General features: G+C 45.2%; 1 protein-coding gene across 1 annotated transcript in view; it reads left to right on the top strand.

Annotated features, from left to right (window-relative positions):
* WDR59 (WD repeat domain 59) overlaps nt 1-17,399 on the top strand; it is an 80,586-nt gene that overhangs the window by 50,974 nt on the left and 12,213 nt on the right. Inside the window, 3 exon segments of the mRNA XM_070952916.1 lie at nt 1,675-1,828; nt 15,373-15,506; nt 17,290-17,371. Coding sequence (XP_070809017.1) covers nt 1,675-1,828; nt 15,373-15,506; nt 17,290-17,371 — 370 coding nt within the window.

Genomic DNA, 17,399 nt, shown 5'->3' with positions numbered 1-17,399 from the left:
TCATTAGGGGGAAAAAAATGCTACCGGATTTGCAACCCTAACTCTTGTCAAAATTTTCTCTGGCAATGTATGAAATCCAGACCCTTTTTATTGCGTATGTAGTCATAAGCTTTTGCATGGAACGAGATAAAAGAGTTAAGTTCAACCTTCAAACTTCAACCCATTAATAACAACTTGCCTCCAGAAGTTGTGAATGCTCCAACACTGGAAGTTTTTAAGAAGAGATTGGATAACCATTTGTCTGAAATGGGATAGGGTTTCCTGCCTAAGCAGGGGGTTGGACTAGAAGACCTCCAAGGTCCCTTCCAACTCTGTTCTATTCTATTCTATTCTATTCAACACAAAAAGGGACTGCCCTTCACAATCAGTTGCCGTGGCCTTCAAACAAGTGGTGCATAACTGTTGTTGGAAAAGCAGCCATGCATTGGGAAATTCGACACAGCAGTGGAAAACCACCCTGTTCTTACCAGAAATACCCTAAGGAATTTTTCTTCCCTTTGTAAAGAATATCTTCCTGCACCAAAGACTATTCAAACTGTGAAATGGGGACAGCTAGTCCTCAACTTACAACCGATCACTTAGCAACTGTTAGAAGGTACAACAGACCTCCCAAGGGCTTCTCATGACTCAGGTTCGAATTTTTGATGCCAGTCTTCCCTCCTCCCCCCCCCCCCCATCCGCCCCACTCCTATGATTGCATTTTGGGCACTTGGCAACTCACAAATTTAGGGCCGTTTGCAGCGTCCAGTGTTCACAAGACCATGATTGGCCAGCAATTACTGTGATGCCAATAAAAAAAGTTGTGAAATCAGTCACGCCCACGTACTAATCCATTTAGCAAGTAGCATAACTTAGGACCATAATTCTGGGCTCAGTTACGGTTGTAAGTCAAGGACTACCTGTAATGCACAAGTCTTCACCATTTGAATAGCCACAAAAGAGAACAGGGCTGATGGCTTTAATGGCATAATATCTTCAGGCCATCACAGCTGTTAGCCTAGTTGGAATAGAATAGAATAAGCTGGAAGGGACCTTGGAGGTCTTGTAGTCCAACCATGGAAGTCCCAAAGGTGCTTTTTCAGGAGGCAACTTCATTTTCTTGCTTTTTCTTTGAAGACGTTTTGCTTCTCATGCAAGAAGCTTCTTCAGCTCTGACTGGATGGTGGGGAAGGGAAGGGTTTATTTTCCTTGCAGACAGCTGGTCCTTTGCATCCTTTTAGAGGGTCGTTGAAGCACTTGGAGGTTTATCTATGTCCTCGGGGTCACCTGAGTGGTGCAAGTGGTTCCTGTAGTCTGCAATTTTTCCCTCTGGAAATCCTTCCATTCCCCACCCTCCAGTCAGAGCTGAAGAAGCTTCTTGGATGAGAAGCGAAACACCTTCAAAGAAAAACCAAGAAAGTCCAGTTGCCTCCTGAAAAAGCACCTTTGGGGCAATCGTGTCCTGGATGACTGAGAATCTCTACAGATTTATACCATGGATGCCGACTGTAATGCCATGGAGGATCTCAACGTGGGGAAGGCTGAAATACTCCGCCAGGGAAAGATACTCTGGGTGGATATTCATGTCTGAATGTTTGCGGCATTCTGTGCAGTCAGGATGCTTCAAACCTTTTTTTCTGCAAAGGAGGGTGCATCTGACTGAAGAATGACCAGTACTTCTTCCCTTCTATTCAGATCCTTGTCAGCCCTGTCGGCCTACCACAGTGGCCTCATCACGCCCATGAAGATCCGTACAGAGAACCCTGGCAACCTGCGGTTGTACGGTGGGAGTCCCACGCGTAGTGAAAAGGAGCAGGTCTCCATCAGTTCCTTCTACTACAAGGAGAGGGTAAGCCCACAGCCAATGGATACTCCTTGCCCGATACTCCGGCTGGTTCAGCAAAGCCTGCTGGAATCCCTTACTCTTCTAGCAGCTCCTGAGGGGTGGCCAGGGGCTTCCCCTGTGATCCTGAAGGATTCTACTTCGGTAAGCTGGACTGGTCAGACAGACAGCAGGCTGCTACAGGTAGTCCTCGACTTACAACAGTTCGCTTAGTGAGCATTCAAAGTTACAACGGCACTAAAAAAAAGTGGCTCACAACCGTTTTTTCGAACCATTGCAGCGTCCCCAAGATCACGTGATCAAAATTCAAACAATTGGCAACTGGCTCACATTTATGACAGATGCAAGATGCCCAGGGCCAGGTGATTTCCCCTTTGGTGACTTTCTGATGAACAAAGTCAATGGGGAAGCCAGATTCAGTTAATGACCGTGTGGCCAACTGAACAACTGTCGTGATTCACTTAACAACTGTGGCAACAAAGGTCGTAAAACTCGCTTAACAAATGTCTCACTTAACAACAGAAATGTTGGGCTCCATTGTGGTTGTAAGTCGAGGACCACCTGTAGTTCTCGTTGGAGTGCTAATTCAGTACAGTGGCACTTCCTTATTGGGGTCCAGTTGTTAGGTTTTTATTTGCTAGGAAAATTCCATTGTGTGGAGGTCTTGTCCATGTTTTTCCAGGGTGGGCAGTGCCCGCACTTCTATAGTGATCCCTGTCAACTATGGATTTTGGGGGTGTTGGTCAGGAGGATATACACACACACCTGGCAGGTTTCTCAGCATTGGTCCTGCTGGATCCTAATGGCTGGAGAGCGCCCTCCATTTCGGATTGCAGGCACTTCAGACCGTCTCAGTTGCAAACTCTGAAATACCTTTCTTGAATAGGTAGAAAATTGCACCTGTTGACTTCTTAGACTGAACAGCTCCATTTACTGTCATTCTTTAGGTGTCCCTAGACAGTTATTTAGGGCAAACATTCAGAGAAAAATACCTGAAGGTCATTTGTGCAGCAAAGATTCCAGGAAGTTATAGCCATATTGTCTTAGGAGCTGCAGGACCCTCCTTTAATAGGACTCTTTGTGATAGGACAGAGAGAAGGTCACCTCTCGTGGCCGGAAAAAAACCCAGCCTTGAAGCTGAGTGTTTATGGAGATTTGCAATCATCCAGGTAATGGTGCTTTTTCCAAAAGGCAACTGGACTTCCTTGATTTTTTTTTTTTTTAATATTTTGCTTCTCATCCAAGACGTTTTTCGATTCTAACCAACTGGTGGGGAATGGAAGTTAGTTAGAACTGAAGAAGCTTCTTGGATGAGAAGTGAAATGTTTTCAGAGAAGAGAAAAACCCCAAAGAAAGTCCAATTGTGTCAGGCCTGTCCCGGCTTGGGCATTTAGGAAAGAAAGACCCTCGACTCCATTTGTGGCAAAAGGTATATTTTTTTACTAAAGCCAAGTGGTCATAGCATAAGCAAAGCCGGATCTGAATATTCCTGCGTAAACCCAGTGCTTCTCCCTTTTCCCAGGCCCTTCTCCCCTTGGTCATCTTGTGAATATGTAACGATATTCAAACAAGGTGTTTTGGTAACCATTTCAAAGTTTGACTCCTCTTTGGTGGGGGTTTGTATTCAGTTCCCATGCCTGTGTCCTTGGATCTTTCAACCATTGTCTCTGGTTGGCACATCTGGGTCTCGAAGTCTCTGCTCCCTGTATCCCCCGCATTCCCCCTCAGAGCCATCAAAGTGAAGCAGGCCTGGAGCGGTTACGATGGCAGATCTGACAAGTTGCCTTTCAGGGGGGAAAAGCACCTTTGGGACACCTTGAAGCTGAGCTGTCCTAAGACAAATGAGGTCAAAAAGGGAAATTTGCAGAAATTTCTTTAGAGTTCTGACTTGGGGTTTGCTTCAGTTCAGGGGTGGAGAACTATGGCCCCTTTTATGGCTTGTGGGCTTCAACTCACAAGGAGCCTGGATAGCTCAACAGACAGAAGCACTGTTATTAAGACCAGCTGCCTGCAATTACTGCAAGTTCAAATCTCACCAGGCTCAAGGTTGACTCAGCCTTCCATCCTTTCTAAGGTAGGTAAATTGAGGACCCGGTTTGTGGGGGCAATAAGCTGACTTTGTATAAATATACAACTTTGTATAAATATACAACGCACTGTAAGCTGCCCTGAGTCTCCGGAGAAGGGCGGAATATAAATCAAATTTAAAAAAAACAAAAAAACTCACAGAATTCATGGCTGGCTGAGGAATTCTGGGAGTTGAAGTCCACAAGTCACGAAAGGGCCATAATTCCCTACCTCTTCTTTAGCTGATAATGCAAGGGCATGTTGAAGGCATGGAAGGCATTGCTGAAAGCTGACAGCTAAAGAGCAGCAGCTTTGGCCAGATGCCATCTTCTGCGAGAGAAATGTCTCGGGGGGGCGGAATGGGGGGGAGTAGTATTTGAGACAATTTTCTATACTCCTGTAATCACTGTAGTGTGTTGAGCATCTGCTGGATGCTGAAGGAAACCTTCAGCTCTACATTCAGCCCTTGACTTCAGCCCTGGCACCTCGGCTGCCACTCAGAAAGGCCACCTTGTGCCATTCCCCAAGGGGCGCCATCTTACCTACTTAGCTTGAAGTGGTATTCTGTTGACAAGCCCCTGTGCCTTACCCAAGGCTGGTCTGGGTTGCATGAGGCCTTCGTTCTTGAAGGCTTGGGAGAATACTCCACCATGGCCTCCACAGCCTCCCGAAACTGTATAAAAGCACACCTGTTCTCAAAGGATGTTTGGATGCTCTGGAGGAATGCAAAGGTGCATTCTCTTCTCACGTGGCCTCCGCAGCCTCCAAAAGTCATGCAAAAGCAGAGTCTGTTCTCACACTTATTTTCAGGGGGCCCGGAGGCCATGTGAGCGCAATGGACCTCTTGCACAACTGCACAAAACCAGGATGAGGATAGTGGTAGAGTGTCTGGTGAACATAGGTGTGTCTCCCAAAACATTGTGGTATGTCAGCTTTGATACGCAGGTCATAGTTCGAAATGACTGCCCCAGGCAGCCATAAAATGTAGAGAATGGCAGGAGCTGAGGATCACCTGCAGTTCTACCCATATGATCCTAAGAGCCAAGGTGGCGCAGTGGTTAGAGTGCAATACTGCAGGCTACTTCAGCTGACTGCTAGCTGCAGTTCGAATCTCACCAGGCTCAAGGTTGACCTCAGCCTTCCCTCCTTCCGAGGTTGGTAAAATGAGGAGCCAGATTATTGGGGGCAAGAGGCTGACTCTAAACCGCTTAGAGAGGGCTGTAAAAAGCACTATGAAGCGGTATATAAATTTAAGTGCTATTGCTGTAAGATCTTCAGTTAACAAGTTTACTCCTAATGCAAACTTGCTCATTTACCACTTGAAGAGGTGTGAACTTCCAATTCTCATCATTCAGTGGGTTGGTTGACACCTCTTCAAGTTGCCAAGGTTGAGAAACACTGGCCTAATCTGTAAATCAGGGGGAGATCTGTCAAAAATGGTGTAGGGTCTGGTGGGCGGGGGGTTGGACTAGATGACGTACAGGGTCCCTTCCAACTCTGTTAATCTGTATCTGTATCTGAACTCCACTTAGGCATGGAAAGGAAGATAGTTGCTCATCCTTTAATTTATCTATCTATCTATCTATCTATCTAATCATTGCTTCTGTTGCCTGAAGTCAATAAAATGGTCTGGAAAGATAACTTTCTTTGCTTCTGACTGTATCTGCCTTCTAAGATGGCTTGGCTGGGAACACAAAGCACTGGAACCTGGGGGGGGGGAAGAAAGGGGGGGCTCCATCCTGAGCCGAGCTGTGGCCCAGCGGGCAAATTCAGAGCCACGGTGATTAGTGAGCAGGACTACTAACTCAGAACTCCATTGAGAACGAACCCTGTGCATGTTTTTCTTAACTCTGTGGAAGCAGCTCCGAACAGCCCGTCATTGTTCTGAATTCCTTGGTCCGACTAAAAGGAATGCAAGGAGGTCACAGATGAACTTGCAGGAAAAGGGGGGTTTAATCTTAGCAGCTCCTCTTTCTCGAATTCCCTGCAAAGGGAAAACTAAGCCACCCAAAAACGGATGCCCTCCGAACAGTTGGGTGGATTGCAGTTCCCTCCTTTCCATCCATCGGTAGGTCTAGTCCTGGGACAATGGACCATCAAAGGGGGGAGGGGGTCAACCCTGTACGTTTTTGCTTCCTTGAAAAGGAACAGCAGCGGGAGGAATGTCTCCAGCCGGGTCATGCTTTACTTCTCTGCAGCTTTGGGGCCTCCCAAGTCCTTTAAAAACCAGAGTTTCTCAGCTGCATGTTCTTTTCTTCCTTTCTCTTGTTTTCTCCACGGCTCTCCTCCTCCTTCCCTTCTTCCGGGCGTAACATTCTCATGCACAGATGTCTCCTTGCTCTGCCAGACGGCGTTGGTCCATACAAGCGATTAACGACTTCCCGGTACTGTGTGCTGTGTTCCTGCCGCCCTTGGCTAACTCTGTCTGCTCCTCCTCACAGGCCCAAGAATAACCCGCCACTTGGTTGGCTTTGTATAACTTGGGATTGAAGTACAGGGCAGAAGCTCGGCTTGGCTTGGCTTGGCTTGGGGCTGGATGGGCTGGAAAACCATATTTTCCTAGCTATCCAGGAGCCTGGATAGCTCTGCAGACTAGGCACTGTAATTTAACACCAGCTGTCTGCAATTAAAGTAAGTTTGAATCTCGCCAAGGCTCAAAGTTGACTCAGCCTTCCATCCTTTCTAAGGTAGGTGAAATGAGGACCCAGTTTGTGGGGGCAATAAACTGACTTTGTATAAAATATACAAAAGTATGAAGGCTATTGCTTAACGCACTGTAAGCCGCCCTGAGTCTCCGGAGAAGGGCGGCATATAAATCAATTTAAAAAAAAAAAATTGCATAATTCTGGACTTGGATAGGAAGGCGAGTCTTCTAAGGCTGTGTTTCTCAACCTCAACAACTGTGAGATATACCAGATGGACTTCAACTCCCAGAATTCCTTAGCCAGAAATACTTTAGGATGTATAGACTTCAACTCCCAGAATCCCTTAGCTACACATCCTGTAGAACAGGTGTCAAACTTGATCTCATTGAGGGCCGCATCCCGGGTTGTGTTTGACCTCGGGGGGGGGGGGGGGGGGGCTGGGTGTGTGTGTGACCAGGGTGGGCGTGGCCAGCTCGACATCACTCATGTCAGGGGTGGCTGTGGTGGCTGAGGGCTCTGCCAGTGAAAACAGGCTCCCAAACTCCATTTTCAGCTGCGACGGCCTCCTGCAACCCTCTGCCAGCAAAAACGGAGCTCGTGTGCAGCCCTCGCAAGCTCTGTTTTTGATGGCAGAGGCACCACAGGCCGGTCCTTCACTGTTTCCAGGATGGCCCTGTGGGCCAGATTGAAGCACACTGCGGACCACATCTGGCCTTGAGTTTGACACCCCTGCTGTATGAACTTCAACTCCCAGAATTCCCTAGCCAGACATGCGGGCAACGGAATTCTGGGAGTTGACTCCACACATTCTAAAGTTGCTGAAGTTGAGAAGCAATTGGTTTAGGGGCAGTAAGCATCCTTAAACAATAAAAATGACCAGTGCTTTACTTGGAACTGCATCCATCAAGCTAGAAAGTTGAGGTAACCTGTGAGGTTAAAGGATGAAGGGGGGGCATTTATCTTCTTCTGACAGTTTCATGCCTGGTTGCACCTGCTGTGGCAAGGGAAGCATTTAAATGTTCAGAACAGGCCTTCCAGTATTCCAAATCTGGGACAAAATGTTTGCTCTTGATTTAAGGGTTGGCAGTACAGGTAGTCGTCGACATACGACCACAATGGAGCCCCAAAATTTCTGTTGTTAAGCGAGACATTGGTTAAGTGAGTTTTTGCCCCATTTTACGACCTTTCTTGCCACAGTTGTTAAGTGAATCACTGCAGTTGATAAGTTAGCAGCCCCGTTGTTAAGTGAATCTGGCTTCCCCCTTGATTTTGCTTGTCGCAAAAAGCGGATCACGTGACCCTGGAAAACAGCAAAGGTCATAAGAATGAACCGCTTGCCAAGCAGCTGGCTTTTGATCACATGATCATGGGGATGCTGCAAAGGTCATAAGTATGAAAAATGGTCATAACTCACATTTTTCAGTGCCATTGTAACTTTGAACAGTCACTAAATGAACTGTTGTAAGTCGAGGACTTCTTATAATTGGAAACAACAGTGGAGAACCATGAGTCTGAAGAAGGGCTTCCTTCTCTCCAGAGTATGTATGTATGTAATTTATTTATTGAATTTATTTATTTATTGAATTCATATTGCCGCCTCTTCGCCCATGGCAACTCAAGGCGGCTTACAGACTATAAAACCTCATTTAAAACAATAAAACGAATAAAAGAATCAAATAAATTAATATAATATAATACCCTGTTTCCCCAAAAATAAGACATTCCCTGATAATAAGCCCAATCAGGCTTTTGAGCGCATGCACTAAAATAAGCCTTCCCCGAAAATAAGCCCTCTCCAAAAATATTTAACTGCATTCACAGCTGGTCCCCGCCATTTCTTCTGGCTAGGGTTAGGGAAACAGAGCTGGAAATCAGGTAAGACGGCAAGAGGAGCCCCGTCTTGCTCCACGCGCCCCAAAATAATAAGACCTCCCTGAAAATAAGGCCAAGTGCTTATTTCAGGGTTCAAAAAAATATGACAGCCTTATTTTTGGGGAAACACGGTATAATTATAATTATAATTATAATTATAATATAATATAATATAATATAATATAATATAATAATATATAATTAATATATAATATAATATAATATAATATAATATAATATAATATAATATAATATATAATTAATATATAATATAATAATATAATATAATATAATATAATATAATATAATATAATATAATATAATATAATATAATATAATATAATATAATATAATATAATCAGTATGGTATTACAGGTAGTCCTTGACTTATAACCATTCATTTAGTGTCCGTTCAAAGTTGCAATGACACTGAAAAAAATGATTGATGACCATTTTTCACACGTACGACTGCTGAAGCATTCACATGGTCACGTGATCCACGTTCAGATGCTTGGCAACTGGCATGTGACTATGACGGTTGCAGTGTCCGGGGGTCACGTGATCCCCTTTGGCGACCTTCTGGCAAGCAAAGTCAATGGGCAACCTAGATTCACTTAACAACCATGTTCCTAACAACAGTTGCAGTGATTCGCTTAACAGCTGTGAACCCAAAGGTCATAATGTGGGGCAAAACTCGCAACAGCTGTCTCGCTTAGCAACAGGAATTTTGGACTCAATTGTGGCCATAAGTCAAAGACTACCTATATGCAACTTTTTTTTAAAAAAAAATTAGGCTGGTAAAGATTTAGGCTAACCAAGAGATAGAATGGTGGCCTAGGAACTCTCTGGGTGGAATCTTAACTGATCAAATTCAAGAGAAGGTAATATGAGCGTTGCCTTTCCTGCCCAACTTTCCTCTGAGGTCCCAATTCTGCCATACTTGATTTAATCGTTGTCCTGGTTGTAATTGCAATTCCTCATGAGGAGATACCTGATGCAAGTTAGAAGTTCCAGGTGTGGCCTAACAGGATCTTTGGCTATTTTAAGAGTGGGACTCCAGTGCCTTTGGACTTCCTCACCTCTCCCTCTGAGAATACACTTTGCAAAGTCTGCAAACTTGAGTCATTCACATGGAACCCTAAATCCAGAAAATGGTGATTTTACAGCGGGCCTAAATGTTAAATCAATGGCGTCCACTTTCTTGAAAGGGGGAGCGGTTTTCCATGCTGAGTGGAGTCTGTGGATTTTATTTTGCTAATAGTTTTCAGTGTAGCTGAGGCACCCAAGTTAATATCCTCCTTATAATTTTATTGGGCGTACTTCTTAATCTTGTGTGAGGTCCTCTCTGTAACATATATGTGGGATCCACACGACATCCTTAACTCCACTTTTCCGGGTTTTCTAAAGCACAATTCATGCAATATGGTTGACTCCAGGGGTCCCGAACCCCCCTTGGACCATGGCCCACTACTAGGCCTTCAGCCGTTCAGAACCGGAACACACGCATCCAGACGAATGCACGCAACGCATGCATTCAGGACGCATGCATCCCTATTTGCACGAGCAGTGGGCATTTACACGCACAACAACTCCATTTGCACGAGCAGCGGGCACATGTGCTCTCCCCTTGCACAAATGGAGCTGCGTGCGTGCTTGCTTGCCTGCCTCTCGAACGGAACCAAACCCCCACCCACCCCACAAAATCTGAAAGGTTGGAGAACTCTGGTATACCTAAACAACTAACAGCATGTTGAAGCACAAAGTGTCCCTTTGTGCTTCTACCCCTCTCGCCACATTTCTGGTCCCCAGATAGATCATCATCATCATCTTCTTTTAAAGACCTCTTAACCCCTTGTGGGGTGGAGTCTTGAGCAACTGAATGGAGCTTAGTGTTTACTGGCCGGATGCCCTTCCTGTCACCAATGCGGAGTTGTATTCAGCAGATATATTCTCAAGCGCTCAGCCTCCTGATTGTGAGACGAGAGCTCCACCTCTAGGCCATTGCATCACTCTGGCCCCCAGACAGATGATGGCCTTGAAATCTAGGTCCTCTTCCTCTGAGATGTTCCTCATGCAAGGTATGGTATCTCGGGGTACAGAATTAGTGCTTCCACCGAAAAGCGGTTTGCCATTCCTGAAGGCCATCAACAGTTTCAACATGAACAAACAACTATCCAAACTGAGAATAACTTAAATCCCTTTCCTGTGGAAAACTGGGTGAAAGAGAAAATGGATTATATTAGCCTGTGGTCAGTCCTGGAGGAATCTTCTGGAAACCTCTTCCTTCCCGTCTGAAGTGGGACAATCTTAGCATCGTAATCCTTGTCTGTCCCTTTTGCTGCTGTTGACCTGTGACCTATCCTAAGTAGCTAGGAGGCAGTGGTGAAATGTAAAATTTGTTACTACCGGTTCTGTGGGCGTGGCTTGGTGAGGGGGGTAATGTAATTGGGTGGGCATGGCCAACTTTTTTTTTTTAAACTTTTAAAAGCATTTTTTCTACAACCTCTGAAGAGGTTGTAAAAAAATGCTTTTAAAAGCCTCTGACGATCAGGCAACTCAGCTGGGATCATCAGAGGCTTTTAAAAGCATTTCTTCTTATAACCTCTTCGGCCGAAGAGGTTGCAGAAAAAAATGCTTTGAAAAGCCTCTGACGATCCCAGCTGTGCCGTGCGAGCATCAGAGGCTTTTTATTTTTTTTACTTTTAAAAGCATTTTTTTGGCTGAAGAGGTTGTAGAAAAAATGCTTTGAAAAGTAAAAAAAAAAAAGCCTCTGATGATCGCGCAGCTCAGTTGGGCATGGGGGGGGGGCAGGGATTTTTGCTACCGGTTCTCCGAACCACCGGCCGCCATTGCTACCGGATCGAGCGATCAGGTCCGAACCGGGAGCATTTCACCCCTGCTAGGAGGGCAGTTAATAGTTGGGGTCCTATTTAACAGAGGGAGCTCAGCAGGACTAAGGGGTCATTAGCCAGAACTGGGAACGAGAGGGTGGGCTGTGTCTTTTTTGTTGTGTCAATCATTCTGATTTTGGAGGAAGTGGCTAAGCCCTTAAACATTGGTTTATGCATCTCTCTCCTTGTTTTGGGGTCTTCCACCTGGTAAAAATTGAAGTCACTCATTGCACTCTTAAAAGCCTTTTTTTTTCTTGGGCCAAAGTTGTTTTCGTAAAGCCCCTTCCGGAAACTTCTCAATCGCAAATGCACTCCAGTCCAGAAAAGGTAGCATAGATCTTTAACGCCAATTTCCTTCCCCATCCAAACTGGCCAAGGGGCATCCTAGTGTTTTCACCTCTTGCTTGCTCCTCCAAGAAGTTGTAGGCAGCGGGAGGACCCGGTATGTGACCTGCTCTGCTGATTGTGTGAAGATCCTCACGGGTGCTACAAAAACCCCCAGTGGCTTATTCTTGGGCTGGCTCCTTGTCTCAATCCGTAATTCTGTCGCTTTGGCTGTCTCTTTCCGTGAACGGTGGCCTGGTTTTGTGGAATGCAGCCCCTACTTGCATCCCTCTCCTGGCGTCCCTTTTCCGATGCTAGCAATCCCAAGGAGTCTGGTAGCATTTTTTCTGCCTAACTGTTTTTCTAAAAAGGTATGATCTTCTAAAATAAAATTGGTTGGTTAGAGAAGGGACTACCAGGTGCCTGATATTCGCCTACCTAAGTTAACACAGCTCTTTTCCTGCAACCTCTTCCTGATTCTAGAAGACGAGGCACTCCAGTTTGCTGATGTTCGTCCTTCCCCTGTGCCTTTACATCCTTTAGACATTAGTGCCCTTGCCCGTCTTGTAATATCTGCCCTCCATGGTTCCATGCCAGGCTAGATCATTGCTGGCCAATGAGGTCTGGGCTCTGCCAAAAACATATTTGCTGGAAAATGGATGTTTCTGGCTGCATTAGGGGTTACTAGCTTCCCACCTTTAATTGCGACAACTCTTGTCTGCAGAGCAGCTAAAAGTGCTAAATGTTGTTCTGTAGAACACAAACAGTTTTTGGATTTCAAGAGATGTTATTTTAATTTTTAAGAAACACTTGGAGAAGGAAATTTAGGGTATAAATAGGAGGAGCAATCTACTCCCACCATGGCTGCATCGTGGTTTTTATTTTTTTTTTAAAGATAAATATCTCCAATTGCAAGCTCCCAATTAAATACGTGTTGATAGGCTCTGTTGCGTTGATTTCTTTTCACTTTTAACTAAAGGTGAAAGTTTGTATGTGATACCTCATGAAATTCCAAGTGTGGATTTATACTCTGTGGAGCTGTGAGGCCACTTTAACCACCAAGTGATTTATTTTTGAAACGTAGAGGATTGTGTTAGATTGGCTGAGAATACAGTAAAAGTACGGATTTTCTTTTCTGATCTTCCCTGTCAACTTCCTGTCAATTAAGTATGGAAGGACTTGTCAGGCAGAACAAGAATTCAGGATTACAAATCTAACGCAAGCATACGTGATTTGCAAAAGAAGGGATAAATTGCAAATTTTGCTTCATGCTCTCTCTCTCTTTTAAGCACAGAACACATACCAATCTGCACATTCAGAAACCAAGGAGGCTTAGATGACAGGACTGCAGTAGCAGCTAACAAATTCCTGCCATTGTCCATAAGGTGCGCGTGAGAATTTCAGCTGCATAAATGCACAGGGGGAGGCATGAACTCCGACCACAGCATCACTTCATGTGACTTCCTCCTGTGAGGTCATACTTATAACTTTTCACAGCAGGAAACTTCTCCAAAGACCACATATCCCAAATATTTCAACACTCTTCTATATCTAGCCAGATGTTGGAAGTTGCTTGGTGATGGTGGCACCGGCAGTTTGACCTTTGATACACTCTTTACCTTTTTGGAAACGAGCTTTGCATGATTTTCTGTGCCTGCATGCATTCTTAATCCCTGCAGCAAACATTGGCACATCGCAGAGGAAACTGGGAAATGTACCAAGTCCTCACCTTGAATGTAAACCCTTTGCACAGACAGGAAATGAATCTAAAGGGTTTTATTCCAAGTCTTATAACAAGACTTTAGAGTGCAGCACCCTAAAGGTAGGAGTAAGAGGCTTCTGGCATCCTGTTTGCAACTCCTTCAGTACCCACAAAACTACACCGCCAAAATTTGCTGGCAAAGCAACCAAATCTACGGAATAGGGTTGCAGGTCTCCTCACTCCAATATGACCTGGAATCACCATATAGGGATTGTTGTTCTGGGCCACATTTTGCTGACTTTTTGCAGATTTTTAAAGGTCGCTGGTCACCATTGTTATTCCCCTTCTTGCCTACCGCCCTGGAAAATAAATAACTTTTAGTCATTGGGAAATACGTTAACTCTTTTGGGAAATTTATCCTGTTATAAGGCATTTATCTACCTTCTCCTACAAATTAGATGTCAAAACTAGGAGATCCCACAGAGCACGTGGCTAAATTGCTACCATTCCTCCTATTCTGCCTGCATTCCCTTCCTCCTTAGGGGCACTTGGAACTGATCTAATGATATGGAAAATCTATGAAAAAGTCATGGGGAGGGAGGGTTTGGGGGGGTTGGGGAGGGATGGGGGGGAAAAATGAGGAAAAAATTTGTTGTTTGTAAAACTTTTTCAATTAAAAAAAAAGAAAAGAAAATCTACAGTAGTGGCCAAAATTGTGGAAACCTTTTGGGAAAAATGTATTTTCTCAAACTAGCTAATAACACCACTTTTTTTGCAGTAATACCATAAAATTATATATTGATGGAAAGATAATTGAATCAAGAATGTAATGCAATCACTTTTATGAAGGATTTGTTATTAGAATAGCAGTTACAGTATAAAGAAAAGTGAAACACGTAGAAAAAAATGAAATATACAAAAATTATCACCATAGAAAAAATGAGATATACAAAAATTATCACCATGTCAGTTAATAGTTGGGAAACCTTTAGCATGAATTACGGCCTTACAACGTCTTCCCATGGAGTGAACCAAGTCTTTTAGTTCTGTAGTTGTTCTACTGTGAAACCAAGATTGAAGGATTGCTTCTATTAACTGGGTTTTATTGTTGGGGCACTTCTGACTAACAAATTTCTTTAGTCGGCTCCATAAATTTTCAATTGGGTGAAGGTCTGGGCTATTCCCAGGCCATTCCAGCAGTGGAATATAATTATCTTGAAACTCCAAAAAAAAGTGTTATTAGCCATCAAACCTCAAAAATACACTTTCCCCAAAAGGTTTCCACCATTTTGGCCACTACTGTAGCCAATGAGATGAGTAAAATGACCAGCAGATCCCATCTTTGAAGCTCTTAACTGTAAGGAGTTACTTGCAACCCCAGATAAATAAGCCGGCTTGTTCTTGTGCGATGCTGCTTCTCATTTCTCTTGCCAGCTTTGTGTTGCTGTAGCCTTTGTATTCCCAGAAAGCCTCTTTCTTTCCATTCTCTTTCTAATGCACGCAATAGACCAGCCTTTCCCTGCTCAGTAGGAATTCTGGGAGTTACAATCCCTGCACAGTTAACTATTCCAAGTCAGGAAAGGTTGCATTGGTGTCTTCCTTGGAGAAACCCACCTTTGGCCACTGGAAGGTTGTCCTTTCCTGCAGTCTCTCCAGAGATAATCTTGTTGTAGCTTGATGGCACAGCACGTGCTTTGCATGGAGAAGGTCAGTCCTGAATTTATGCGTGTTGTGTTTCTTTTTAGGGGTGTATGTGTGAAAAACCCATCTTAGGCAATCTGCTGCTAACTGGACTGTGGTGTGATTCAGTTTATGGTTCTTGTGTTCCTGCTTTAGCTCCCTTCTGTAGGCCTCCCTCCCTCCCCAAAATACCACAGCCCTTCCTTCTGTTTTCTGAAGCCTCGGTATAGTAGCTGTTCTTTTGTGGGCTAAGTAGAGCAGAGTCTGGAGGGATCATTTGGTTCCCAAAGCTTTCCGATCCTTGACGATGTTGCATTTGGGCTGCTCTCCATCCTCCCCCATTCCTGACAGACATCTCTCCTCCTGCAGAAGTCCAGGAGATGGAAGAGCAAACGCGAGGGGACCGAGGCCAGCAGCCGGCCCATCAAAGCAGCTGGCAAAGTCATCATTCAGGATATCTCCTGCCTGCTCCCCGTCCATAAATCATTAGGGGAGATGTATATGTGAGTACCTGTATAGTTTTATCTCGTACCATGGTGGCGCGGCGGTTCGAATGCAGTATTGCAGCCTGACTCTGCTCACTGCAAGGAGTTCGAATCTCACCAGGCTCAAGGTTGACTCAGCCTTCCATCCTTCCGAGGTCAATAAAAGGAGGACCCAGATTGTTGGGGGCAAGACGCTGACTCTGTAAACTGCTTAGAGCGGGCTGGAAAGCAGTACGAAGCAGTATATAAAAGTACTATCGCTATTACTATTGCTACCTTTGGAGAGAGGCAGGCCCGGCCACCTCATCCTAGTGGGAAGAAGAGGGGAATCACAGGAGGATTGTATTCTGAAATTTAGGGGTGCCAAGAGCTTATCTACCTGAGGACCAGGCATTTGGCTTCTGCTCAGAAGATTGACTTCTTAAAGCGCCCCATCGTCCCTAAAAAGTGAAGGCCCAGGGAAGAACAGAACGCCACAGAGTTCCCCAGAATGCTCCCTTCTTGGACTGGCACATGTTGCCCATCCCGATAGAAATCCTTTCCCCTTTTCATTTTATTATAAATTTTCAAGAAACAGCTTGCCTGGCAGTCCCTGATGTTACCGATTGGGGTTGTGCATACATGATGCAAGCCATAACGCACCTTGCATAAACCAGAATTGGCTGGACTTGCTCAGAACACGTCCTCAAAGGCTGCTTGCAAACCGCATTGACTGGTTTCACACAGCCTTGTTAAGCCAAAACCCTAAATATATATTTCTGGGCCATCCCGCTATGCAAATCCAACTAATATGTTCGGTTATGCCACGTGGAATGCACAAGACCTGTAGGGAAACACCCAGCCAGGGAAGGGAGAGGCCCCAACCTGAGAATTTAGCCTTGAGACCATACCCAATTGCAAGAGATCCAGAACTGACCCACCCCTGGGTTCCTTGGAACCATATCCAATTGTTCCCGAGAGAAGGCTGTCAAACTGGGGAGATTCCATATAATAGGCAAACTGTATAACAAAGTAGTTAACTTGATCTCTACACATGTGGATCTGGTTGTTTGCACAGCACTTTGCTTAATGTAAGCCAGGGGTTCCCAACTTTTTCTATACTCCATGTCCCCAGAATGCTTCTGATATATTCTTGCAACCCTTAAAAAAATAAATAATTATATGCATATATATACACTATAACCGTGATGACGAACCTATGGCACGCGTGCCAGAGGTGGCACGCAGAGCCCTCTGTGGGCACACACGCCATCGCCAGCTGCTCTTCTGGTTTCTGGCGTGTGCATGTGTGCTGGCCAGCTCGTCTTTGCGCATGCCGGAGCACTGGAAACCTGAAGACCAGTTGGCTGCTGCACATGCGTGCGCTGGACACCTCGTCTTTGGGTTTCCGGCGCTCTGGCGCGCACGAAGACCAGGTGGCTGGTGCGCATATGTGCACTGTAAACCCAAAGAGCAGGTGGCCAGTGCATGCATGTGCATTGACCAGCTGGTTTTTGGGTTTTCGGTGCTCTGGCACACATGCACACATACACATGTTCTGGTTTGGGCACTTGGTGCCGAAAAGGCTCGCCATCACCGCACTATAATTTTGAAACTTCTAAACCCAAGTTTTCGCACCCCCTGGAATATCATCTCCCACCCCCAGTTGGGAACCCCTGATGTAAGCTCTCCCCTAGGTTGGTTTTGTTGTTGTTTTTCAATAGACTAGGTGCTGGGAAATTAAAGTTCTCCACCTGGCAGCTGGAATTCCTGCGAAGGAGAACAGGCTGTGCATCCCTCAGCAACCCCTCTTCTCTTTCAGACTAAACGTGGTGGATATTCAGGAGACCTGCCAGAAGAACGCCGCCTCAGCCTTGACAGTGGGACGCCGAGACCTCTTGCAGGTGCTGCTCCTTCTCCATCACTCTACAG

This window comes from Pituophis catenifer, unplaced genomic scaffold, assembly GCF_029215685.1.
Source record: "Pituophis catenifer annectens isolate HBS135680 unplaced genomic scaffold, rPitCat1.0.hap2 SCAF_13, whole genome shotgun sequence".
Taxonomy (NCBI): Eukaryota; Metazoa; Chordata; class Lepidosauria; order Squamata; family Colubridae; genus Pituophis; species Pituophis catenifer.
Note: the sequence above shows the minus strand (reverse complement) of the source record. Positions and strands in the feature narration are given on the sequence as shown.